The 27,893-nt window shown below is 46.1% G+C and overlaps 1 protein-coding gene across 2 annotated transcripts in view; it reads right to left on the reverse strand.

Annotated features, from left to right (window-relative positions):
- Nucleotides 1-27,893, reverse strand: part of LOC147717620 (E3 ubiquitin-protein ligase TRIM39-like) — a 587,574-nt gene that overhangs the window by 282,214 nt on the left and 277,467 nt on the right. For both annotated transcript variants that reach the window (XM_086920536.1, XM_086920535.1), the window contains exon 5: nt 19,114-19,212. In XM_086920536.1, the coding sequence (XP_086776662.1) occupies nt 19,114-19,212 (99 nt within the window). The remainder of the gene's footprint in view (nt 1-19,113; nt 19,213-27,893) is intronic.

The raw sequence follows: 27,893 nt of genomic DNA on the forward strand, positions 1-27,893 counted from the left end.
TGGGCGACAGCACGGAGGCGTACCTCAAGTGCAACTACTACCAATTTCCCTTGACTTGACGGGGGCACCTAAAACTCGACGCCAGTTAAAGGTCGTTCGAATACTCGTGTGAGGTATCTAGAAGGTATTGTGGCCCTTATCCCAACCCCACACAACTTACCGCATCTGCCGTCGCAGATGTCACTGGCCCCGGGAAATTCCCCAGGAGGGGGCTGTAACCCCTCCTACAAAGGAAGGGGCCTTGACCGCCTTTCCTTTACTTCCGGCGACCCATCCTTAGAAGGGACCGCCTCCCCATTGAGGGGCCAATGGCCACCTCTCCCGAGCGCTCCCATCCGTGTTGGGTGACGCCCACTCATAGGGATCTACTAATTAGTGCTCACCGATCATGACCTTACCGCCACAGGCCCGGATAGTTGACCGGCTATCCGGGCCCCCCACCAAAACTCCTAGCTAAAGGTCATGTTCCAACGTTTTTAACCATGCTAAGAAGTCTCCTATGAGTAACTCATTTCCCACCCGAGACAAATGCACACCATCCCCCATATACATACTGTCATCATTAATACAACCGTGCGAGATAGAATGCAATGTCCTGGAACGGAACAACCTACTCATTTTGTTATTAAGTTTCCTAACAGAATGGTTCAAAGCAGGGATCGAAATAGCCCCCCGCCACTCTTTTCGTGGGATGATATGAGACCACGCAATTATGCACCCCGGAACTTTCCTCGCCAACCAACTTACGGTGGAAAGCATCGCCTCCAGGAGAAGTCGTCTACCGGTGGTGACCAAATCATTGCCCCCTAAATGTACTATGACTATAGACGGCGGTGACCTCATCCGCCCTAACAAACCCTCAAAGTAAGCTTGAAACTGGTCAATACAGAGACCGCCCCTTCCGTAGAAGGACATCCTGTACCCGTATTCCCCAGCTACGTGAATCATGTCACCTGCTTTGAATACGTCTGCGGCACGCCTCACGTATGAGTGGCCCACGACCCACACCTCCTTTCTCACAGCCGGTGATGTCTGACCGCTGGCCCGGTGTTGGGTCGACTGCATAGTCCGCCCCGCCTCGAAGGCTTGCGTAACTGAAAACCAAACAAAAGACAAGAAGCGTGAGTACATTGTTACAGCTTCACAACATGTGCAACCGCACATACCTCTTATAACAATTGGAGGACCAACGCCCCACTCGTTTTACTTGTTCCACATTAAGACCCCTGGCTGCAGCTTCAGTGGCAGCCCCTATCCGAAAGGAATGGGTCCCAAACTCACCCGGGTCCAAGCCTGCTGCGGTAATTGACATCGCGAGCACCCGCTGAAACTGAAACTTTGTCAGTGGGGTGGCGTCCGCGTGTCTCAACATTGTCCCCCCCCATGATGCCACCCTTTGTGCTAGGTAGTCCTCTAAACACCTCACCGGACACATGGAGGACCCTGGAATCCTGCGAATGACTATGCAGTCTCCCACCCCACTTTGATCGGTTTTTGACTTGACAAAGGATACCGTCATAGTCTCACCCCTGATCTGAACGTGTTCACGGCACAAACCCCCCGCCACATCCCGCTTGCTCCTTGCCACCAGCTCACTTATCCTCATAGCCCCGTGAAATGCAAGCGTAAAAGCGGCTCGGAACAAACAGGCCTCGAACTGAGACGAGCATATGTCGGGGAGTGTGGCCAGCAACTGGGACAACCTATCCAGACCTATCGGGCGCCTCTCATCTACTCTGCGACCCTCAAGGCGTTGCCACCCACGCAGCGCTTTCTGTACAGCAAAAGACGCTGTCGGGTCCTGGATATTATGAGCCCTGGCAACAAAGGAGATGGCAGCACGATGCCTCTGGGCTGTAGCCACCGACTTCCCAGCCTTACGCAAGGACATCAGAAAATGTACTACCCAATCCTCATGCCCCCAAAGTCCCCCTCTCTCAGGCCCCAAAAAGGCCAAATAAGCCCGAAACGCCCCTTCGTATGCCTTCCTCGTCCTTGGTGCTAGACTCTCTCCCACGAGGTAACGAAGTTCGGGGCACCGAGAGACCAGAGAGCTTCGGGAAAGGGTGCTGGCTCGGGGTCCGCTGAGGGAAGGAAACCCGAGAAAGCCTGCATTTGAAAACGAGACAGTGCATCAGCAGCCTGATTCATCACCCCCGGGACATGCTTTGCTCTGAATACCACGTTCAGTTGCATACACAGTAAGACAATCTCTTTAAGCAGCCTCAAAATCATTTTACAACGTGCTGCCTGACTATTAATGCATTCTACAACGGTCATATTGTCAGACCAAAATATGACAGAATGATTTTTGAAACCATCGGGCCAGGATCTGAGGGCCACCAAAATAGGAAACAGCTCAAGGAAAGCAATATTACTCGTCAGCCCCTCATCGTGCCACCATGTTGGCCACTTTTGTGCCGACCATTTTGTGCCGAAGATGGCGCCGAAACCCATGCTTCCCGCTGAATCCGTCCACAGACCCAGCTCTTCAGAGGACAAGGCCGGTTTGTTCCAGACGACTCGACCATTGAAATCCGCCAAGAATGCTAACCAAATACGCATGTCTTGGCGGACCTCGGCCGATAACCTCGTGCGATGGTGGCCCTCTTTCAGGCCGACCATCGCCTGTGCAATCGAACGGGAGAAGGGGCGGGCCATCGGGATCACCCTTAAGGCAAAATTCAACTTCCCCACCAATTGCTGCAATTGATGCAGCGTAACTTTAGATGCAGTGATACACATTTGCAGGGCTGTCTTGAATTTCGATACTTTGGAAGCTGGTAAACGAAAACAACCCTCACTAGAGTCCAACTCGATCCCGAGGAACTCGAGGCAAGTCGTGGGACCCACAGTTTTACCTGGTGCCAACGGCACGCCAAATTGATTCATTAAAACACAAAATTCAGTCAAGGCCCGGGCACATTCATCATCCCCAGCGGCCCCAAGGAACAGAAAATCATCGAGGTAATGCATCACGTTCCGAAAACCTGTTTTCTTCGTGTAAACCCATTGCAGAAAACTACTGAATTTCTCGAAATAAGCACAAGATATCGAGCACCCCATTGGCATACACCTGTCCATGTAATACAAACCTTGAAACATGAATCCCAACAAACGTTGATCATCCGGGTATACCGGGAGCAAACGGAACGCTGACTCGATATCTGATTTCGCCATCAGCGTCCCGGGCCCCAGGCGATTCAAAATGGCGACGGCCTCATCGAATGATGCGTACCGCACCGAACACATTTCTGGATTAATTGCATCGTTTACAGAAAGGCCATGAGGGGCTGATAAATTGTGAATCAATCGAAACTCACCCGGGTCCTTCTTGGGGACCACCCCTAAAGGAGAACAAACAAAGTTCGGTACCGGGGGGACAGGAAACGGGCCGGCAACCCGACCTCGGGTAACCTCTTTCCGGATCTTATCCTGCACTACAGTTGTATGCTGCAAGACGGAAAGTTGATTTTTGCACGACCCGACACCCTGAAAGCTACCCACCGGGATGCGGAAACCATATGAAAAACCGTTTCGTAGCACCCCAGCAGAAGTACGATCTGGGTATTCGCTGAGCCAGGGAATCATCGCCAGGGTATCAATCGGGGTTGGTAAAGGCGCCCCTCGGACTATATTAGACCTGTTTAGCGCCTCCTCTACCCCCATTTTCACCCGATTTGGCTCTGCACGAGGACTCAGGATGGGGTGCCCCACAACCACTACATTCGTGTTTGAACTTACAAGACCCCGGGGGCCTAGTACATTTGCTTCTGTTGAAATTGAAACAGAACCCCCTCTTCCCTGTATTGCCGGCGGGTCTCGGGTAATCGTCTGTACCCGTACCCGACCGAAAGGGCGTCCCCCCATTTTGGCGGGAGGACTCACTAACAGCACTCCCTACCAATGGCACTTTCAACATTCCGGACTCTTTCATCTTATTCCACGTTAAAGAATCGTAACAGTCCCAGGTTAAACTTTTGTTATGCTCCATCGCTTTCCTGAAAAGGTTGTCATAACAAAACCATTGGTTACCTTGATGTGATGTCGAGTACCCCATAATTCGTGACTGATATACTGGAAATTCAGGGAGCAAATCAGGCCTACGTTCCCCCAAAATTGCCGTGAAAATTCCCCAAGCATTACCCCAGTTACCAATATTTTCATTCACTTTAAAGGCGGCCATTTTTGCGCGCCAAACACTCGGATGCATCAGATCCTTTTGACCTTTAACAGTTTCGACCTCATAGTGATCAACGAGCAGGGAGAAAATGTTAACGTATTCCCCCGCCCAAATCTTTTCCTTTATTGGCAAAGGAACATGTTGCCCCAGTCTTTCTCTACGAGAGGGTGTTGACTCATCCCTTGCAATCGGCAATGGCCGCTTACCTGCACCGGACGCTGCTTCCGTCCCTCGTGGCTTGTCTATCGCCGCATCCGGCGCGGGCACCTTGGCTGTATCACGTTTCTCGCGCAACTGCTTTATGAGAGCTTGCGCTTCGGTAGCCATGGCGCCCCCATTACTGTCCCCCAACCATGCTGCTAACTGTGCCGCCAACTCGGGAGGCATATCTCCGGCAGACGTCGGGGTAACTATCACGGGAATCGGATTCCCCTCATCCGGTACCGGGGCCGGTACCGGGGCTGGCGCCTCGAGCGGAGAACAGGGAACCGGGACGTCTCCCCCGACCGGCCCCCTTCTCGGCCTCTTTGGCTTCCCTCCGGCCGGTGGACGCCCCGATCCCTCCTCGCCGTCTCGCTTCGCCAACCGCTTCTTAATTTCGGACATATCCTTCATGAGTGCCCGAACCAACTGGTCAGTCGACATTCTCTTTGTTCCTTTCTTGGGCATCCTTTCGACGAAGTATCTAAAAGACAAAGAGAAAGATTAAAACGCTCAAAATTGGCTCTTAGTTCTGTCCCGAGCTCACGTGCAGCGAGGAGGTGCAGCTTCAGAGCACAAGAACAAGAGGATGTCTTCTGGTCTTGCGTCCCTTTTTATCCGTCTTCAGGGCGGGCGTATACCCGCCCCTGCCTGCCCCTGAGGGCGTGGCTGGCTGCGTCGGTGTCTAGGCCAGCCCACTCTAGGGCGGGAACGCGCGCGCCCCAGCTACGCCGCTTCGGGCATACCAGCTGAGACGCGCCTCCCGCCCAAAATGGCTTCCCGGGGGGATCGAGGCACTCGGCCATAAGTTCGGGGGGACCGATTCGGTCGCCCCTTTCCATATTTTTTTCGAAAACAAGCCGTTTTCTTCACTATTGAAGTTGCATAGAGACTCCTTGTAAAGCAATACAGAATTCGAAAGTCTGTACCTTGCCTTTTTTTAAACACATTAAAATTTGTCTGTAAATAAAAATAGCCTTACTAAACTTTCGTGCGCGACCCGGTGTGCGCACTCTCGGCAACAGTTGTCAATAAAATGGATATCGCATTTCCAGGCTTTCGTGCGCGACCGAGTGCTCGCACAGGCCTATATATTTCGTAAAAACCTTGCAATTTGAACTTATTGAATTTCTTCATACACCCCTCAAAGAACTTATAGTACGTCAAAGAGACTGTACCTAGACTTCTTTTTTATTCTTATGAAACTTTTCAGTAAATGGAGCCGAATGTCTTTTTAAACTTTCGTGCGTTACCGGATGTACACACCTTTGCATTTTTTTTAGAAATATAAAACGTTTCATACTTTAACAATTGTGTGCTGAAATCCAGCTCAGAAGATATACAAAATCATGATGGTAGTTGGTTCAACCCGGACCGTTTATTAGAGATAGATCGTCCAACTCCACCGGAAGACACCCCTAATAAAAAGGACATATATATAAAATGCGGACTAGCCGCTGTATCGTGCTAGCAAACTATAACATATAAATCGTTAGAAAAAACAAAAGGAATCGAGCAAAATCAGTAGGCCACTGATGGGATCTTTTTTTGACCTCGCTAAAATAGAAAAATTAGGAACAACCCCTCATGAGAAATATGAAACTAGTGAGAGAAACCGAGCTCGACGCCATGATGGCTGCAAGACAGCTCGGCTCCGCCGCCCACCCCTACCAAAATAACGACAAATATTATAAAGATACACAACACACCAGCAAAGTAACAGGGTAAAACGTTTTATTAAATAACTATTTACATGGCAGCCTACTGCAACATGAAAACAACACTTTCAATTGGTTCTTAATAGTTTCAATTCTGGAATTTACACGCAGCACTCCACCCACTTCCCTCACTATCTTTTCTACTCTCAAGAGACAACAACGTCCTACATCTTTCGGAAGACTTTGGTGAAATGGCTACCGTATCTCATTCATCTTCCGAATCTGACCAAAATGATCGACTACCTTTAATAAGAAAAAATAAATCTTTCATCTGGCAATTTTTCACTTATCCTGAAGATCAAAAGAAAGTGAATGCACCAAAAGTAACCTGCACGATATGTGACTTGGTTCTCTCAAGAAGAAATCCAGCAAAAAAATATTCCTTTTCCATACATACCATAGTGCGGCATGTCAAACAAGTGCACCCTCTGCAATTTGCAGAGGCAACGACAAGAGCCCTGGCCACGCTATTACCATTAGAGGTGGCCAGCACATCTTCTGATCGACGACCTGTATCTCCATGGAGTGCAGAGATGGACTTCAGATATTTAACTATATATGGTCTATAACCTATGGTTTTTTCAGTGATTTTCTTTGGTTTTTTAATAGCAAATATCAAAAGCTTTTTTGTGGAAAATGACTAAAATTAGGTATACATAAGCGGCGTTCATTTATGTTCACCACAGCCATTTTTAAAAGTAAAGTGAAAGTCGCGAAACAGTGGCCACGCCATCTAGTCCCTTTTAGGCCCCATCATGCACGTAAGTAACAGCCATTTTCTGTGTCATGGCCTCTCTGCCCACTGCCAATAGCCTATGATTGTTCAAAATTGGTTCTCTTTGAGTCATTCTCTGTTCACAAATAAGCATAAAGTCGCAATACTCTATTTAGTTTTTGCAGATAGTGAAGGATAGGTAGTGCACACTTTTGTCCCCTTTGTAACCCGTCATGCCTATCTCTGCCCTGTTTGTTGGTAGTTGGTTCAACCCGGACCGTTTATTAGAGGTAGATCGTCCGACTCCACCGGAGGACCCCCCTAATAAAAAGAACATATATATAAAATGCGGACTATCCGCTGTATCGTGCTAGCAAACTATAACATATAAATCGTTAGAAAAAACATGAAACTAGAGAGACGAACCAAGCTCGACGCCATGATGGCTGCAAGACAGCTCGGCTCCGCCACCCACCCCGCCCAAAATAACGACAAACACTATGCAAATATTATAAATATATACAACACACCAGCAAAGTAACAGGATAAAACGTTTTATTAAATAACTATTTACATGGCAGCCTACTGCAACATCAAAAAACAACACTTCTAATTGCTTCTTAGTAGTTTCAATTCTGAAATTGAACACCCAGTACATCCAGAGGTCATGTCCGACAATTGTGTGGGGGGATGCCTTGCTAATGCCGCCACCCCCACCACCTTCTGTAGGAAGGACTCTGGATATCCTTGGTCCCTGAGAAGCTTCGATGTCCCTGCCTTGCACAAATGTCATAAGTTCTGGATGTTGAGAGCCATACTTCAGGGTCCGACAAGTTGTGTGGGGGGATGCCTTGCTAATGCCGCCACCCCCACCACCTTCTGTAGGAAGGACTCTGGATATACTTGGTCCCTGAGAGGCTTCGATGTCCCTGCCTTGCACAAAGGTCATAAGTTCTGAATGTTGAGTGCCATACTTCAGGGTCCAAGAAACGCGGACTCGGAGGGGGCGCTTGGCTCCTGCCCCCTCCCCAAGTCTTGTTCCCCTGGTATGGTCTGAGATCGCCCCCGACATAGGCGGCCGGCTCCCGGGGTCAGGCGGAACTTCTTGCCTTTTGATGCCTCTTCCATTCTGGACCTTGTCCCACAATCGGTTTGACCTGAAGACACGTCCTGCGGTGCCCTGGTCCGACCATCACATTTACACCGTCACACCCGCCATCCGGCTGAATTGCACCCACTCTTCCGATACAGCGACAGGCGGCTGCCACGGAGCTCAGGAAATGGCGGTCGGCTCCACAGACTTGGGCCTGGCCTGAAAGGATGGCTCTGGGCAACCCTGGAACTCGGACGCTTGACTGCTAGGGCATGAGCCCCATTCCCAAAAGCGTCCCCTCAGCCTTGAAGATTCTACAAGAGTCACCGAGGCCCCCGACTCCTGCAGACTTCCGGTGGGGAGCGACTGCCATGATTGCTCGCGGAATGGCCACGACGTAGCCACGGGGTGCTCTCATGCTGACGCCAGCTTCAGTCTGAAACATCCAGAAACACTGTAGACTACCAATTCGATCAGCCCCAACGACGTATCGCGTTCTTGCGTAATCCGTCATATGACGCGCCGCGTTAGCGCACCCGGAAGTGCTCCGGTGCGCGAGGCGCGAAGCGCAGCTTCCCGGAAGCAATGCAGAGCGCGTAACGTAAGCATTTACATTTCAGTTGGTTCTCCCTCACAATATTTTCAATGTCACATAAAAGTCACCCATCACCCACTGCCATCTCTGGCTGTTTCCATGGTAACACCTCATTCTGCACCTGGCTGAAGGCACAGGTCAAAAGTTCATATCTCAACGTTCTACAGCAAAGTAACAACACTGTTTTCCCTCCAGAAACACCTGACAATCCACAGCTCTGTTACATGTCTTTTTTTTCACACCCAATAGAACTTTTCGTTTAACATAAACATTAACATGCAACGTACTGTTCAATCTCCACTTCTTACAATAAACCAATCATTTTTATTTTTTAAACCACACCCAGCCTCTTCCTTTTTCTTTATTTAGAATTTCAACTTCTAACTACCATTCCACTTCCAGAACCGATCGGAGGACGACCACAAATCCCTTGAAAATGAAGGTCTGGCTAATAGGACACAGTTATATTCACTGGAGTGAAAAATATGCAGTAAGCAGACGAATTTGCAACCTCAGCTTACCAAATGTACACATAACATGGATTTCCAAAAGAGGATTGAAATGTCACCAATTGATTCCATTGGTGAAAACTTTTATGCATCTCCCAGAACCAGACCTTATAATTGTGCACTGTGGTGGGAACGATCTAGGCACAATCACTGGGGTAGGTCTGGAAATGCTTCTAAAAGACACCTTTCGACAATTGATGACACTTTTTCCTCGATCTGCCTTGGTATATTCCAATATATGCCAAAGACAGAAATGGAATTGGTCCAATCACCATTGTGCACAATTTGAGAAAGCAAGGAGACATGTAAATAAATCTGTTTCTGCGTTCCTCAGAGATTATAGCATGGGTTCTATTTACCACAACAACTTGCGATACCACATGCAAGACGTCTATAGGAGAGACGGTGTTCATTTCACGAATGAGGGAAACAGAATCTTCCTCTGCAACATCAGGCTCTGCATCGGTACTTACTTATAAATGCAGAAAACACTCAATTAACACAATGGCTCTTTTCAGAGCCACCTTATATCTAAGCACTCAAACTTCTGATTTATCTCCATTTTCACACTCTTGTAAAAAGGTGTGCGCGACCGAGTGCGCGCACCACGCAACTTTAAAAAAAACATATATATATATATTTTCGCCTTTAAGGGCCTTACTGCACACCCTGAGAAAACCTACGCAGCAAAACAATCTCTACCTTCTCCCCTTTCCATGTTCCAACGCTTTGAAATCAACAATATATTTACTCGCAATGACAAAATGGCGGTCAACACTTCCTGATTTCCTTCGAATCGAACGTTAACAGACGTCACGCAGCAAAATTCCGCTCGCGCGCGCAGCCGTTTGGGTGCGCGCACGTGTGCGCGCGTATAGATATATAATTGACTTTAACTTTAATTTCCTCAGCAACTACTGAACGGATTTACACCATTCCAAAAAAAGAGTAATCTGCGAGCCGGACTGTACAGTTTTGCCAAATTTCTTATAAATCCATTCACCCGTTCGACCTGTAGCCGAGTCTAAAGGTCCTATGGAAAATAACATGGAGAAAACACGTTTTGGGACCCCCCTTTTATCTCAGCCCCCACTTGACCAATCCCCCCCAAACTTTTAGGGAAGGAGCGCAGCGGACCGAGCCATCTTCTTTGAGAAATTCGCTAAGATTCTTCAACCAGGGCCAAAGTTATTCCAAATAGAATGTTGAGGATTTCCTATGGAAACTAGGTCCTAACTATAACTACCTACTGGCGACCGCCAGTAGGTAATATATATATATATATACACACACACACATATATGCATATATATATTACCTACTGGCGGTCGCCAGTAGGTAGTTATAGTTAGGATTATTTTCAATGCAAAATCTCAACAATCTATTGTGAATAACTTTGGCGCCGGTTGAGGAATCTGCTTGATAATTTCCTCAAATTTGCCTCGCGGCGCTCCGGTACTTCCCTGAAAGTGTGGGGGGGATTTGTGAAGCGGGGGCTGAGATAAAAGGGGGGTCCCAAAACGTGTTTTCCCCATGTTAATTTCCATAGGGCGGTCGACCTCACTTTTAGCCCGAACGGCTGAATGGATTTCCACCAAACTTGGCAAAATTGTAGGGACTGGTAGCCTGATGTGCCTTTGCTATGTCTCAAGATGTGTGCTCCAGTGGATTTTAAGTAATTTAGGTTCAAAAAAATATATATATCTATGGCCGCGCCCCGGTACGCGCCACGCGACTTGCGCACGGAAAGCTGATTGGCTCTCGGGTGTCTGTCAACATTCCAAACAGTCCGGAGCGGCCGCCATCTTGTGTCTCGGTAGGATCGAGACACAAGAGGTGGCAAAAACAAAGGGGGAAATGACCATAAGGGGGCAGAGTAGACCCCCCCTGACCCTCTAGGTTTGATGTGGGGGCTATAAAAGGGCCCCGCGGGGCAAAACATTTTTTTTTTTATTTGCGCGGGGGGAGCGCCCGGTACGCGCACCGGGGAGCCGACCATGGGGAAAAAAGAAGGACAGAGTTTTTAAAAGATTTAGCCTTTTTTTATAAATTGGAGGTAGTTCTAAAAAGAACAGTTTTTTTTCTTCTTTTTGTTGTTTTATATTTTTTTAGTGTTTTTTGAACATTTTGTACTTTTTTTGGCTTTTATGAACTATTTTATATTTTTTTTGTTATTTTTATGGGGAGAAACGAAAAAACAGGGAATTGAAAATGGCTCAACAGGAGCAAAAAAAAAAAGGAAAAAATTAGGGTTTTTTGGGGCAAATGTGGTTGTCACCAGCAAGGACGATGAGCTTTATGCTCTGTTCACCATAGGAGATGGTCTTACCACAAAAAATACATGTAATTCGGAAATCCCCAAACCGTGGTTGTATGCAAGGGATCGTCTCCCTTGTCTCTGGTCCCGACGGAGTGGGTTGCTTTCTTTTGGAGGTGGAGCTTGAAGATTGGGGAGGGTTATTGGCCAGTTCCCTCATCTCTGCAGCAGAATAGTTGTTCGGATGCTTGGCTGCATGTGTCTAATCATGGTATTATTACCAAAAGAATATTTTTTGTTCGGGTTTCCCCTTGAAAGTTCCATGCCACAGATTAGGCAAGTCACCTTGGCCGCATTGACTTTCTTCTTGCCCTCTGGGATAGAAAAAAACTCCCATACAATGTGTGGCCTTGGCTTGTATGGGGTATTGTCTTCTTGCAGCCATCTTCTACCCTCCTCCTCCTCCTCTTTCTCCTCCTCCTCTTCTTGACCACCAATGTAATGTTGTGGTGGTCCTCTTGGTGGTGGTGGTGGTGGTGCAGATGCTCCAGCTGCTGCTGCTACTGTAGCCATTTTAAAGTACAAAATATTTCTCTAAGTTGTTCAAACAGTTCTTCCTCAAAGGACAAAGTCAGAATAAGGAAAAAAGGTGGGGTCTGTCATCATTTGGAAAAAAAAACTGTCCTGAACCAATGAAAAGTGTTATTTTCAGGTCACATGACCCGGGCTTTCATCATTTAGAAACCAAAACTGTTCTGCACCAATAAAAAGTGTTATTTTCAGGTCACATGACCCAACGCGCTTACGCGACGCGCCCCCGGGGCGCGCCCCGGGTCGCGTCGCGTAAGTGCGTCGGATGTTTACGTTGCGCGATCGTATTCGCTCGAGTGCTTCTGGGTGCGCTTACGCCGTGCGTATCACGCGGACGCGGCTACGCGATACGTCACAATGATGGATGGTGTCATGAGTGATGTCATGAGTGATGTCACTGACCAAGTCATGAGTGATGTAATATGTGACATCATCAGCAGTGCATTGCAGGCACGCAAGTTATAGTGAGTCCAACTAACTATAACGTGGAATTTCAATGGTTTTATGTCAGTAAAATTTCCAGCTAACTATAACTGGTGTGAAACCTATGTTTTTTTCAGTGAATATATATATATATTTTTTTTTATACACATACATACTTTCAAAAACTTTATTCGACAGCAGTCATAAAAGCAGTTTTACAGTCTTCCCTACACAATAAATACTACAGGAAAATTAAGAACATTCGTCTTTTAAAAACTCATTAAACATAATGCTGTCATTTAAAGGATTGACTACACGAAATCATACAATCAGCCACATCAATAATTTCATTAAACAATATCTAGCTGTTGTAAAGTGCGGGTGCGTATAGTCCATGACCAGCCTAGGAATTTTGCAACAGCAATCGCCAAAAGGGGAGTACAGTCCGATTCCAATATTCTTAGCGCCTCTGCACATCTACGTGTTCCTACATTTTGGCAGACTGGTTTTATCCATTTTCGTCGAGGATTAACATATAAAGGACAAACAAACAGTATATGGGCTGTATTCTCTATCGAATCTTTGCAGTAGGGACATTTATCATCCTGGTTTGTCGTCCAATTACGGGTGAACGCCTTTATAGGTAGCGTCCCGATTCTAAACTGAAAATACAGTTTTCTATCGAGTGGTTTTTCGATGATGTCCCAGTAAGGCTCACAGGATGGTACAGATTTGATGTTTAGATAGCGTCCTGTTAAGTTTGTATTAGAGCCTGAACATTGGGTGGACATCCATACCATTTCCCAATACATGTTCTTTAGTGTGTCCTTTGAAGGGAAACTTTCAACATTAGATGAATTCCACAAATGGACTAATTCCAGCATACTAAGCAACCCTTTTATTTCTTTTAGCCACAAGATCGAATGAAAACGGTCTGCCCTAATGATGTCCTTTAGGGCGGTTGCAAAATGCACAAGTTCAGGGGTGGTCATAAGGCGTCTCCAGTATAATAACGGGCGTAGTCGTGCCAAGTCCTTGATGTTTTTCCTACCTAGATCATACGCCAATGCCACGGTAGGGGTACTTTGGGGGACCCCGATCAAACGGCGAAAAAAACTATTTTCCGCCAATGCTAATTGCTTCAGATTGGAGAAACCCCAAAGTTCCGAGCCGTATAAGGAGGCACTGATCACTTTCATGTTGTAAATTTCGAAGGCAGGGGTAATAGTCAGTGAGGCTTTATATTTGTAGGCCACTACACCTGCCAGTTGGTGGAACTTTAAGACAGCCGTATCAATATGGTTTTTCCAGCTCAGATTACATTGGAGGTTTATTCCCAAGTACGTGAATGCCTCGACCTGTTCTAGGGGGATACCATTAAAATTTATTGAGCCCCTGAAGGTATTCCGCTGGTTTAAGCACATGAACTTGGTTTTGGATGTATTTATCTCAAGTCCATGTGCTTTGCAGAACTCTCCGAAGGCATCTACTGCCTTCTGGAGCCCACTAGGTGTATGGGACACTATGAGCGTGTCGTCCGCAAACACGAGAACAGGCACACGCGAAGAATCGGTGCATCAGTGGGGGAACAGCTTAGATGATTTACAATACCATTGATATAGATGGAAAATAGTGTCGGCGCCAAGACACACCCCTGCCGAACCCCTCGTTCAACTGGGAAGGAGTCGGTCACCTCACCCTGAGCACCCCACCTGATTCTAGCGTAGTTGTTCTCATGTAGACGGGCGAGTAGCGTCAATAGTTCCGGGGCCATCCCAGCTTCAGCAAGTACCTCCCAGAGCTTGGAACGGGGAACTAGATCGAAAGCTGATTTTAGGTCTACAAATACAGCGTAGAGAGTTCCATTAGTAAGCATCACGTTCCTCCAATAAAGGGCTATAAAGAAAAAGACCTGATCTACTGAGCTTGTGCAGGGGCGAAACCCAGCTTGATAAGGGGATAGAATATCATTTTCATCGATCCAGGTTTGTAGTTTATTTTGTATCAAACGGCCTATTATTTTTTGAGCAGAGTCTATAAGACTTATAGGTCTGTAATTGCTGGGTAATGATTTATTTCCCTTTTTATAAACTGGGATAATTTCTGCACCCTTCCAAGAGGTCGGTATAGGAGCACCTCTGGCCACAGAGTTTGCTAACCACTCAAAGTACTGGCACCAAGTTGGGCGGTCACTTAAGAATACGTCTGCTGGTATGGCATCCATTCCTGGGTCCACGACCCCCTGTCACACAATCCAGCGCTACGCTAACATCTTTTATAGTGAATAGCTGGCGTTGATAGAAAACTGTAGGGGGTAAAAAGTTTTCCCCTTCAGTTGGCACACACGCGTATTGTGGTCTAAAAAATTCAACCCATTGGTTTTGGGCTACATTATTTTGTGGGGGTTGGGCCACCCCTCCTCTATCCCATTTGACCAGAGCCCAGAATTGACTCTGATTCTTTGCGTCACGGGCGGATTTCAAATCACGCCAGTGGGCCTCGTCCCAGTTTTTCTTAGCCTCTTTTTGAACTTTCCTGTAGGTGTCCCTCGCTTTTCTCACCCCTGAGATATTCTTATTTTTAAGTTCTATACTAAGGTTCTGGCGGGCTTCTCTACAAGTCTTGTCATACCATCCTAATTTGGGCATTTTATTCTGGAGGTTTCCTGATTTCTTCTCTTTTATAAAGAACCCCTGTAGCTTGGTAAAAAGAGTCGTGTGGGTATCAAGCATAATTTCAGGGAAGTTTTGCTTGTTAACGTGTAAGTTAATCTCAACTACTTCTTCTAGCACAACATTTTTAAGCTCCTCTAGTCTCTCTACGTTCTCAATTAATCTACCCCATTTAATGTGGCGCTGGTTATTCGAGGTTACGATATCTAGGGTAGTTTTACCTCCCCCTTGGTTTGGTTTTCTTGATCCTGCATTTGCCTCAAGGCCCATGCAAAGAGGGTTGTGGTCACTCTCCATTCGGGTTTTAACTTCCATGTCAGTCAACCTGTGCCATAATCTGACATCCACTAGGATGTAGTCTATTCGACTAGAGAATCTACCGTTATCAAATGTTTTGTTTCCCTGTCGATCAGAAGGGGTTCGTCCATTTGTTGCTCTAAGTCCTCTAGCTAAACACAGGGCCTTCATTTGGATAGCCACTGCTGTCCATCTAGTAATTGCGGGAAGTTCTAACTGTGGAATACCCCACTTGCTATCCTCTTCTTCAGTTAAGGTTTGATCTTCTAGGCCGAGCGGTTCAAAAGTAGTATTAACATCGCCCCCAACCATGAAGAGCAGGTGATTTGGGAGAACTTCGAGCTCATGATCCAGAGCGGTTATAACTTCTGATATTTTACCACCCGCTACTCCCCTGGCATAGATATTAAATATGACCATCCCATGACCATTAGCCCAGGAAAGAGTAATTGACAAAATATCGTCAATTGGAGAGCTCCTTTGTTGGATACTGCAACATAAATTTTGGCGAACCCAGATTATTAGGGCCCCTACCGGTCGACCCTTGAGGTTTTTTATGGCTGGGATATGGAAATTAAGGTAACCTAGATGATATATTGTGGTAACGGACCATGTTTCCTGGAATAGTAGGATGTCATACTGATCTATAAATGTACACCATTCAGGTGATGTCAGCTTGTTTGAGATCCCAGCTATATTCCAGGAGAGAAAAGACAGCCCTGTCTCTACTGTTCCCTCTGCCACTACACCTGGGGGGACATGGGGTAGAAAAGAGCCTTGTAAATCATCCCCCAACCCTATATCTAAATCAATATTAATGTTATGATGGCGTGTGAATTCAAGCGCAGGTGCAACTATGTCAGGAGCAAGGCATGGTCCCACCATTGAGGGGTCTGGCAGTGTCTCCAGGTATCTATTCTTGTTTCTACTGTAGATGCTTCCTCTACCCTTTTCCCCGGAAACGAGGGAATAGCATGTGTCAAACAACGGTCCTTCTCTATGGGGGTGGCTACATTTTTTAACTCCGCTGGTTCATTAGACACAACTCTGTCAGGCAATTTGAGTCAATCACACTCATTCAGGTTTGACAGTGCCCCAAACCGATTTTCAAGATTAATTTCCCATTCACTAGGTTGGGGGACCCTACCCCACTTGTGTGACACCGGGTTCCATTTGGTCTTTAGAATGCTCGGATTCCCTATTTTAATATGGTGATAGAAAAAATCCAGAGTTAACGGAATAATGTCTGTACTCCTACGTTGTGGAGGAAGAATATTCCTCAAAACCTCAGGAAGAACTTCTGGGTTTAAGAAATGCAAGACTACACAGTCACCTTTGAATTTTTTGACACCGTTCCCTATCCATTCCACCCTTCTTGCCATGGTGATTTCCTCATCTATTTGCTGTTTGCCCCACGGGGATATCACCATATTGTTGGATACCCAGTGAAAAGCTTTGCTAATCAAAGAAGCAGTAGATTCCACTTGGCCCGGCTTTAAGGAGGGCACATTGGCCAGGACCAAAACTAAGAGGGAAGCCTCTACAATTAATTGAACCAGGCCTTTCTCAATGTCTGTACTCGTGAATTTGGGTGGGAGGGCTTCAATATTAGTTCCTTGATTAATATTAGGTGCACAATGATGGGGCGTTTGCAAAATTGGGGCCGTTTTATCCCTGCCCTCTATCCCAGCATCTGGTGCATTATCTATGAGATCGGGTCTACTTGAGGCTGGGGTTGGTATATTGCCCACCTTTTCCACTATCTGATCTTTGATGCCCCCAAGCCTATTTACCTCTGTTGTTAGATGATCAATTTTAGCTAACAACAGTTTAACAACACTTCTAATCTTAGAATCAATCATGTTCACAAGTATTTTAATTTGATCATCCTCCAATGACACTTTCCTACCTAGCTCCCCTATTGTCTCTTTTGTGGATATGGTTTTAGGAGGAGAGACAATCCTTTTCCTGCTAGAGCCTAACCCACCACGTTTATTCAGGCCCTTTCTGCATGCTCTTACTGCTCTAGTTGCTGGGGCAGACGTAGGTGAGAGGGGAAGGGATTTTTCTGGGGTCATGTTAGGTTGATCTAGGGACTCGTTGACCAAATTGATAGCAGTTGGAATGGTTTGGTCAAAGTTATCATCCTGAGTGAAAACATTATCAGGGGAGTCACTACAATGTACCTGTATCGGAACTTCGACCGTATTTGGTTCTGGTAAAGAGTTCTGTGTGGGGATTAAGGGAGTAGAGCTCAAGCCCAGTGATATCCTTCTTGAGCTATTTATTTTACTAACTACTTGTACTAGGTAGTTGTCAATAGTATTAGAGGCTGAGGATGACTTCTGCTTAGACATTTTGCACTCAGAAGAATGGTATCACAATTACACAGGAAGCTCCGATAAACAATAATTAGCAAATAACAAAGGAACCCTACATAAACAATACTTAGGGGTGTTAATAACGATAAGTCTTACAATCAAAGCTCCACGGGGTGGCCACGAGAACAACAAAAAGAAAATCCAGGCCCAGTCCAGTCACGTTCAGTCTCGGACTGTCTCAGACTGTCCGCCCTTTGTCCGGGCTTCGTCCCGAGCTGCGTCCCGCGCACGCGTCCCGCTAACGCGCTATGGGACCGCCTAAAATACGGGAAATGGGTTGAAGGGGAGGAGACACGGGAAGAGGCGGCAGGTGTGCGGGGTGTAGAGAACGCACAGCCTGGTGGGCCTCGCAGTCCCGGTCTCGAGCTGTCCGTCAAACTTCCTATCCCCGGTCAACGGCAAAGGCAGGTCACCTCCGGAATCCAGACAGCAAGGCAAAAATCACAAAACCGACTTCGAGCGGCTCCCGCGGAGCGGGGGCCGCAAGTCGTGTTTTAAAGGGCCCAGGCAGCAAGTACACCAGATGGGAGGAGACACAGGAAGAGGCGGCAGGTGTGCGGGGTGTAGAGAACGCACAGCCTGGTGGGCCTCGCAGTCCCGGTCTCGAGCTGTCCGTCAAACTTTCTATCCCCGGTCAACGGCAAAGGCAGGTCACCTCCGGAATCCAGACAGCAAGGCAAGAATCACAAAACCGACTTCGGACTTTGGATTTGTGGATTTACTGGCGTGCATCCTGATTGCTGGTGGTGCGGGATAGAAAGAAGCGATTCGACAAACGTCCCTTTAGACATTAAAAAATAACTTTACCCACTTTGCAGAGAGGATCCACACTCGATTTGTTGGGCCATTTTTATTTATTCATGTACAGCACTTATCCACCAAACAGGAACGTGTTTCGGCTGAACTCACAGCCTTTGTCAACAAATGTTGAGTGCGAGCCTTCTCTTCAAAGTGGGGAAAGTTATTTTTGAACATATACATATTTATAAAGCTTGGCGTCCTGTTCTAATAGGAGCGAGCAGTATGCAGACACTGCCCCTAGCCTCCAGACCAAGAGACATTTGGGGCCCCTTCAGGGAGTACCTGACGATACAACAGGACCACCCCTCACAGCGTGAACAAGGCCTGGTGCCTACAGGAGTGGGATAGGCGCCTGTTCTTTATTGGGGTTTATCCCGAACCTTACCACACCTACCACACAATGCGAGCTGCCAGGCCTGCTACATTCCCAGGTAGAAGGTCGAGGGGTGCCGACGGAATGGTACAGGGGGCTTTAGCAGCAACAACTAAGTTGGGCCTTTAAGGTGTTAACAATACCGGATGTGCTACCAAAAGACTACTACTATGCTTCAATGATGTTTAATGAAGATGTTTTGTATGTATGTAACCAAGATGCCCTGCTATTTCAGCTCAGTGCTTTGCTCTAAGTTGTATTTCATGACACTGCTAAATTAAGTTTAAAAAAAAAAAGTACTTACGTGAAAACATCTTCATAATAGTCAGACCTGAGTTGTTGACTATCTTCATAGCTGATTTCCAGGGAATGCGGTGTTATTTTTTCAGGACTGATGCAGAATCTAAAAAGACAGAAGATGTTTTTAAGAATGGAGTTGCCTTTAAAGGTACCATTTAAGTAAGGCCAGCTCTGTAGGTTATTTTGACCATCGATTAGCAGGTAAACTGCATCTTAAACCCCAATAAGACACTGGTGTCATTGCAAATTACTGAGTGTTATACAGGCAGCATTTTCAGACATGATCCCCAGATTACTTACTAGAAATCATCACTCCTCATACAATACTTCCTCACTGTCCCTACTATGAGGGAGTCACAACTCCTAATTTGAACCACCATGTTAGAAATGAGGGTCTCTAGTTGATAGAGGTAGGCACACTTGTCCAAGTAGGGACCCTTTTTCCTAGTAAGAATAAGGGAGTTAAACTCCTAAAATAACCCCTGCTCACCCCCTTGCTAGCATGGCATGAGAAGCCAGGCATTTGCACATAACCAACAGTAATACAGTGAAAGACTACAAAAGGACACCACACCAGTTTAGAAAAATATCCAATATTTTTATATATCCAAAACAAGACCAAAAACAATAACAATCCACCATTCAGTTCTCAGTAATCAAAATAGACTTGAAATACAGTTCCTTGAAGTCGACAGCTTCATCGGGGGCTATCACGACGTCGCTCTGGCTGACCGCGGCGTCGGGACCCAGCTACGGTGTCGGGAATACCCGCAAAACTGTACCTTTAGAAATGCAGGGAGTCGGCGGCCTCTCGATGAGCCCCGAAGAGCTGGCGTGCGCAGGCGTTGGTTCTGGAGGCCAGTGCAGGGGCCCTTGAAGTCACATGTGTTGCATATCTAACTCCTCCCGGTTGAAGTCGGGAGCACTGCTTCGGACTGGCAACGGAGTTGAGGTGCGGCGTGCGGTGCCCTCAGGTCACAGTGCGGCTTGGTGACAGTCGTCCAGCGGCATCGGTGAGACCTTGGCTGCTGTGCGAAGTGATGCGGTGCGAAGTGATGGGGTGTGAAGTGATGAGGTGCTCGGCGTGGTGGTGCCAGGTTAAGGTACAAGCAGCGTAGTTGCTGAAGTGCTGTAGTCGGCTGATGAACTGGAGTCAATGGTGCAGGCGTCGGTAGGCCAAGGCTGCGGTGCGGGATGAGGATCGTGCGTCATGTAACTTACAAGCAGGGCCCTTAAACCACGGTGCAAGCAGCGGCGACGATGTTTGGGATACAAAGGTGGCTGTGTGAAGCGAGACGGTGCAAAGTGTGGTGCCCACAAGTCACGGTGCAAGCAGCGGCTCGGTGGCAGCGTCAGGTGGCATCGTGGGTGGGAGCAGGGTTGCAGTGCGGCATGCGGTGGTGCTCTCTAAGGTACCTTCAGGACGTGGAGTCAGCAGCAACGTCGGGTTGCTTTTCTTCTGATGCAGCACAAAAAGCACAGTCCTCAGTGCTGATGGCAGAAAAACTTTAAGTCTTTGCTGTTCCTGAGACTTCTTGAACAGGGGGGGCAAGCTCTACCTCAAGCCCTTGGAGAAACTCACAAAAAGGAAGTTGCAGAAAGTTCAGTCCAGTCCTTTCACTCCCCAAGACAGAAGCAGCCACTGCAGGCCAACACAGCAAAGCACACAGCAAAGTGGCAGTCCCTCCTCACAGCTCTTCTTCTTGGCAGTCTTCTTGGTTCCAAAAGAGTTCTAAAGTTTTGGGGTCTGGGCCCCAATATTTATACTCCAAATTCCTTTGTCCTGTTAGGCAGAGAGTGTCTGTGCTTAGTCCAAACCAGTTTGGTCCTCTCTGGTCCAGCTACCCAGCAGGAGGCGGTGACAACATTGTCTGCAACAGAGCAGGCCCATTCAGGTGCAAGGAAATTTCCTCCCACTACTCTAAAGGCAGCCCATGCCTATTCAGCCCAACTCTGACTCATCCAGAATCTCTGGAGCCACTGCACATCCCCAGCTCCTGTCACTCCAAAGCCAGACAGTCAATATATATCCTAGTAGAGGCACACAGGATGGCTACGCAAGAGAACACCTACTTTCTAAAAGCGGTATTTTCAAACACAGAATGTAGGAATCACCTTTACTAAAAGATACATCTTAACCTCATAGCTGCTAGTAAACATCCCTCCCCAGTGCTGCGCTGTCCATTGGAACTAGTGCTGAATGGACGTCCAATGGTCGTGCGCAGCACTGGGGAGGTAGTGCTGCCGTCGGCCAACGCACCGAGGCAGCACTTAAGGGGTTAAGATTCTGAGTTAAGGCATACTAAACTTTATTTCCCTATCTGATCCCAATGGGAAGTTATATTTATAAGATGTTATAAATGAACTCCTATGCTTTCCTATTGGCCAGATAGCCTTTCAATAGTGAAACACAAAATTGGCAATATTTCCCTATCAGGACATGCCACTCACATCAGGGCATGTCCTACCTTTCACATACACTGCACCCTACCCACAGGGGTACCCTGGGCCTACCTTAGGGGTGACTCCAATGTAAGAAAAGGGAAGGTTAGGGCATGGCAAGTGGGTGCACTTGCCAAGTCGACATGGCAGTACTAGACTGCTCACAGGCACTGCAGTGGCAGGTCTGAGTTATCTTCGAAGGGCTGCTTGTGTGGGTGGTACAACCAGTGCTGCGAGCCCACTGGCAGCATATGATTTACAGGCCCTGGGCACACACAGTGCACTGTACTAGGGACTGACTAGTAAATCAAATCACCAATCATGGGATGACCAATCCATAACAAAAATTTAAAATAGGAGCACTTGCACTTTAACACTGAACAGCAGTGAAAAAGTGCGCAGAGACATGAAACCAGCAAAAACAGAGTCAAAACCGGGAGATCAGAAAGCAAAAAGAAGGGAAAACACGCCAAAAAATGCCAAGTCTAACACACATGTAAACGAAGAGAACAACTCCCATACCTCGCCTAACTTCTCCCGCTCTCCGTAGGGAAACATAAGGGATACCTCTTTTCCTACAATGGTCACATTCAAATCCCAAAGAAACCAGAGATTAAGGCTAGACCAATGTAGACACCAGCCACCAATGCCACAACAAACTGAATTCACCCACTCTTCTCCCTCCACCAATTTACCAAAAGGATGGTATTCCTATTGAAAAGTATTATGAATTTCCATTTCCTGCAGGTGTACAAAAATGATGAACTTGTACACCACAAAGAACTAAAGGGGAAATTGTTGGGTTAATAAATAGGTGGAAAGTAGTTTCAGTAAAGCAAATATGTAATTTATTAGGACAGTCATAAGAAGCAGTTGCCCTTGCAGAGTTCCACAGCAGTCACTACCTCTTAGGATGGAACATTAGCTCCAACGCAACTCTAGAACTAGAATCTAGCTATGTCACACTTCACAAGTGTAAACAGGAGCAAATACTACATATATAAAACAAATCATCCCCATTCTCAGTGTATGCAGGCAATCTATTGTCCTTGCTTGTATTAGGGCCCAGGATACCCAGTGCTATCCATTTGTATCCACATATTGGAAAAATTATTTAGTCCTTCCTTTGTTGAAAAAAACGAATGTGGACCCTTTAAATCCAAGCAACTACAGACCCATATCCCTTCTGGTAGGGAAGATGTTAGAATCTTTGGCTAATTACCTAAATCAGAGAGGAGAATAACTGTTTGCATGCCTCTCAGTTCGGTTTCCTTGCTGGTTTCAGCACTGTTAGACCATTAAGATTGATGGGGTGACCCAGTATCCTCACAACAACAAGAGAGCGAGGGAGAAAGGCACTCTTATACCCCCTGTAAATCAATATATAACAACAAAACATTGGCTCATAGAGCAAATTAAAGACGATTGCTCTGAAAACAACTATAAGGAAAAAGAAAAAGGAAAAGAAACTAAAGGCACAACCAGTGTGTTTAAAAGAACCCTCACTCATCGACCATGTCGGTGACATGCTTCATCATAGGGTTCCACCAGAGAAGCCAAATGCTTCCCTAGTGTATTTCCACGCCTGAGTTACAGCGGAGCAGGATGTTCAAAAGCATGTGTACATAGGGAGTGAAGTGAGAAAAGTGATGGCTAAAACGTTTTTGGCGCTAACCCAGCCACTATTTTATTTAAGGCTGGCCAAATACCATTAAAAACGTGAAACCGATGTAAACTAGTTCTGTAAAGTAATTGGCAGCATCCGATTTTTAAGTGTTACTAAGAAGCGGTCAACATGTTTCTGCTTATCAGTGCCGTTAGCAAAGCATATGTCAGGACCTATATCAGGTTCCACGGCGGTATGCGCACGCTAAGGCGCACCCTAACCTGTGGAACACTACAATGTGGTACAACTCGCAGTTATATCCCGGTGATCTTGTGTTGATTTCACAAACCTTTGTAAAAACCTGCAAAGGAAGAATACATATAATTGTGCTGTAGCATCAACAACGTCAGGCAAAATGCAGGTTATTTGAACAAACATTATGGAAGTTCTTTGTTTCTGAAATTCAAGAATGTGTCATCTGATTATTTTCCGTAAGAATCTAAAAACTCTGCTCTTTAAACCTTAGTCATCCACTTCCTACACATACTGGCTCTGTTTTTATCCATCTGTCAGCGCTACGAGACCTAATGGGTGAACTATGCGCGATACAAAAACAAACACAAATACAAATACAAAATCTCTAGAGTATTCTAAAAAAAGAGGTGTCATACACCATCATTCGGATGTATTAAGTTACAACAAAGAGGCCAAAAATTCTTAAGCCTTTGGTAATGGAATGATTTTTTAGAATAAAATGCGCAATGATTGAAGGGCTTATTATCCCTTGTGCACATTTAAAGGGTTTCATAGAAGCTCGCAGAAACAGTATTTTACGTTCCAGAACAGAGACAACTTATACATATTAATTCTCAAAGTTCGAGTCCCCACAAGTCAAGCGGGAAAACAGAATTATTGAGAAACCTGCAGAATTCCAAAATGGAGGACAAAAATAGGACTTACGTAAATTCAATTAAATAAATGTGACATGGAACCCGTAGGGAGGAGGAATGGACGTTTGGGCATCTATAAAGAAACAAGGCAGTAACGGTCAGGAAAACTGAAAGCAACTTAAAATCAAAGCTACAAAAGTCCTCCCAGCCGTAAAACTTACTTCCCATATCGTCCTGCTCCAGCAGTGTACCTAAAATGATTCTCGCCGGTCCGAATGTTACTGAGACCCCAACTTCCGGACTCATATGGCGCTCCCCAGGTGCGTCACCACGTGAAACGTGTGACGCGTATAAGAGGGCTTGGCCAGGCCAGGGTGACTAGGACGCTGTGGCTGGTAGAACGCTGCCTCAGTCAAGTGCGAAAGGAAAAAGCTTTATTGACAAATTCCAAGTTCACAACTACTTGAAAAGGAGGAGAAATATCTAAATGCATGTCTCTGCAAGTTTGACAAATGCTGTTCTTTAGGTGGTGCTCAATTGATAAAATATACGGACTACCATATTCAAACAAATGGTAATGTGGAGCTAAATGTATTGATGTTTAAATTACAATCAGAAACACGACAGACAAAAGGGGGAGAATAGTAAATAGATGTTTGAACTTAACTACCATAGATACCCCTTCCTAGTGAATAGTAATAGGTGTAACCATTACTTATTCATAGTATGTTTGTTCAACATGGGGCAAAGTCACTGTGGAGCATATTTCAAAAATAAGGCAAAGTGGCTATGGAGCGCATTTCAGGAGCCACCCTGGTGACACGTCAACGTTTTAGGACTGTGCCCCAAGGGATATTATAGTTTAATATTACCAGGTGGGTGGACATACGATAAATCCACCTCTATTCTTTTTCAAAAAGCGATTGCTGTGTGATAGTGCCAGGCGGAAGATGTTCTATCACCGTCCACTGCAAATCGTTGGTGTTGTGTTGCTGTTAGACAAAATGATCAGTCAATTTGGTACTGTTTTTTCTACACCGGACATTGCTGCGATGTTCACAAATTCGTTGTTTTATTTTCCGTGCAGTCATCCCCACATATCTAAGTCTGCATGGACAGGTGATTATGTAAATCACATGGGTGGTATTACAGTTTGTATGTGACTTTTAAATCCAGAGTTTTCCTTGTTCAAGATCAAGTCTTTTTGAGGTGGTTGTTAAATGACACACGCTGCACGAACCGCAGGGAAAATGTCCCATCACTGGGGAAAGACCCCAGGCGTTCAAAACAGTTAGCTGGTAGTCAGGTGTAGTAGATCGAGGTTGTGTGTGCACCAAAGTATCCATAAGGCTGCGAGCCGGCTTGTAAGAAAACAAGGGTTTTTCTCAGTGGTGATTATTACTTTCTAAGATTTTCCAATGTTTACGTATTGATTTGCTCACTGCATTGGAAGCTGCATTGAAAGTAGTCACACATGTGAGTGGTGGCAGTTCTGTAGGTCTTAGGGTGTCCACATCCAAAAGGGCGTCACGATTCTGGTTTCGGGCTCTCTTGCAGGCCTTTTTCAAAAATGCCTGTGGGGTAGCCACGATTCCGAAGTTTCTCAGTAAGTTCATTTGCTTGACTTTTGAAGGTTGCGATCTCACTGCAATTTCTCCTTAGCCGCAAAAATTGGCCGAATGGAAGATTTTCCCGTAACGGACGAGGATGGTAACTCGTAAAGTCAAGTAAACTATTCTTAGCAGTGGGTTTATTATGAGTCCTGGTTTGTAATTTGTTACCTGACTTGGTAATGACAACATCGAGGAACACCATTTCTTCTTTGTGGTATGAGTGAGTAAATTTCAAATTGGTATCAAATGTGTTGATCCAGATAAAAAATTCCAAGACGATGTCTTCAGGGCCTCTCCAGACGATGAGTACATCGTCGATGTATCTCCTCCATAGGGAAACATGGGACATGTATGGATTGACGTCTGATAGAATATACCTGCGTTCAAAGTCAAAGACGTACATCCCAGCCACACTTGGGGCAAAAGTACTGCCCATTGATGTCCTGGTAGACTGGAGGTACAGGTCTCCGTCATATTAAAAAAAAAATCTTTTAGAGCCAAAGTGGCGCAATCAACCACAAACCTTTGAGGCGTGATATATTTCCAATCACTAGCTGCCAGAGTCTCTTCAATTACTTGAATAGTAGAGTCTTGCGGGATACAAGTATATAGACTCTCTATGTCTAATGTTACTAGGTAGGTGGATTCCCCATTAAGTGTAATTGTTTGGAGGAGGGCCAACAGGCTTTTGGTATCTTTCAAGTATGTACTTGTCGCCTGAATCAGCGGTTTCAAGAAAAAATATCGCAATACTGCGACAGGGGTTCCAGAAGGGAGACCAACCATGATACAATGGGCCTTCTCGTGCATCTTTGGCAAGATGTAAAAATATGGTATTGTGCCTTTACTTGTGGTAAGAAAATCCCTTTCGTGTTTAGTGATGAAGCCCTGATCCTCGGCCTCAGTCACTAGGGATAAGATGGTGTCCCATAAGGTTGTCGTAGGATCCACCAACAAGCGTGTGTAACTGACACTATCAGATAGGAGACGTTTGCACACCGTATCCTATACCTGTGCATCTTGAACCACGATACCTCCGCCTTTGTCGGGCTTCACCACGATGTTACGGTTATTTCTTAGAGATTCCAAAGCTTGGAACTCACAGGCCTTCATGTTCTTGAACACTGCCGTATCCACAAAGGCTTCGATGTCATTATGAACAACTTGCTCAAAAGCCGTAATCTCCGGAGGAATGGAGTGAGGTGGAGGGGTAAAGGAAGATTTTAAACTGAAGGTTGTGTCTCCCTGATTGCATTGTGTTAGTGTGGTTCCGTGTTTCTCCCAAAAACTTTTCAACTTCCAGATAAATTCCACAAGATCACAATGCAACTTAAAACGATCCGGGCGGGCCGTTGGAATGACACCTAGCCCCTTCTCGAGAACTGCTTGTTCTTCAGATGTCAGGATTGTTGAAGAGAGATTAGTCACTAAACTCTCATGTTTCTGGACCCTGCACGTTGTGCTTTGCTCCTGGTATTGTCTCCCACTGCCTCCTCCTGCTCGCAATGCACCTGGTTGTGGCCTCTTCTTCATCCTCTTCCCCTCCGGCCCCCCTCTAAAAAAGGCGGGATGTACAGGTTTTGTTGAAAATGAGGATGGGGCATATAGGGGGGTTACACCCCATCATTGGATGGAATGTCGGTGGTTGGAAGGAGTTTGGATAGTTAGGCCCTCCAGTTTGAGGGAAAGATGGCCATGATTGTTGGTACTGTGGCTGTTTCCTGTTCCTACCCCTTCCACGTTGGCGAGAGCAATAGCTGTCCTCACTTGAGCCACTGGCTGAGGAATCATCGTCCAACCCATCAGTACTATGGTCAGTTTTTGACGGTGGGATAAAATCCGGACTGGTTAAAGGATAAACCTTCGTGTATGACAATTTTGATAAGTCCTTTTGAAGCTTTTGGGCTTTCGATTGTGCCAGTGAATCCGTGTATTCATTCACTTCCTTGTTTAGTTCATCCAAACGCTTTTTGTAGCCAGTCAGGGTAGCCCTGAAATGCGTCTCCATCAGTTGAATATCAATAAGCATGGCTTCTGAGAGCTGTTATTATGATTACAACGAGCCCGTCGCGGGCACAGTGCCACGCGATCTGGGCCCATTCCTTCCTGAACTGAGCATCATCTAAAAAGATGCGTGGAGCATTCATTACCAAATGGCCTTTTCGTTCTACGTTGTTTCTTAAATAAGCCGCTAAAATTGTCCCATGTAAAATGGTTCATATGCGACTCCTTT

The sequence above is a fragment of the Lissotriton vulgaris genome, chromosome 5 (assembly GCF_964263255.1).
Source record: "Lissotriton vulgaris chromosome 5, aLisVul1.2, whole genome shotgun sequence".
Lineage (NCBI taxonomy): Eukaryota > Metazoa > Chordata > Amphibia > Caudata > Salamandridae > Lissotriton > Lissotriton vulgaris.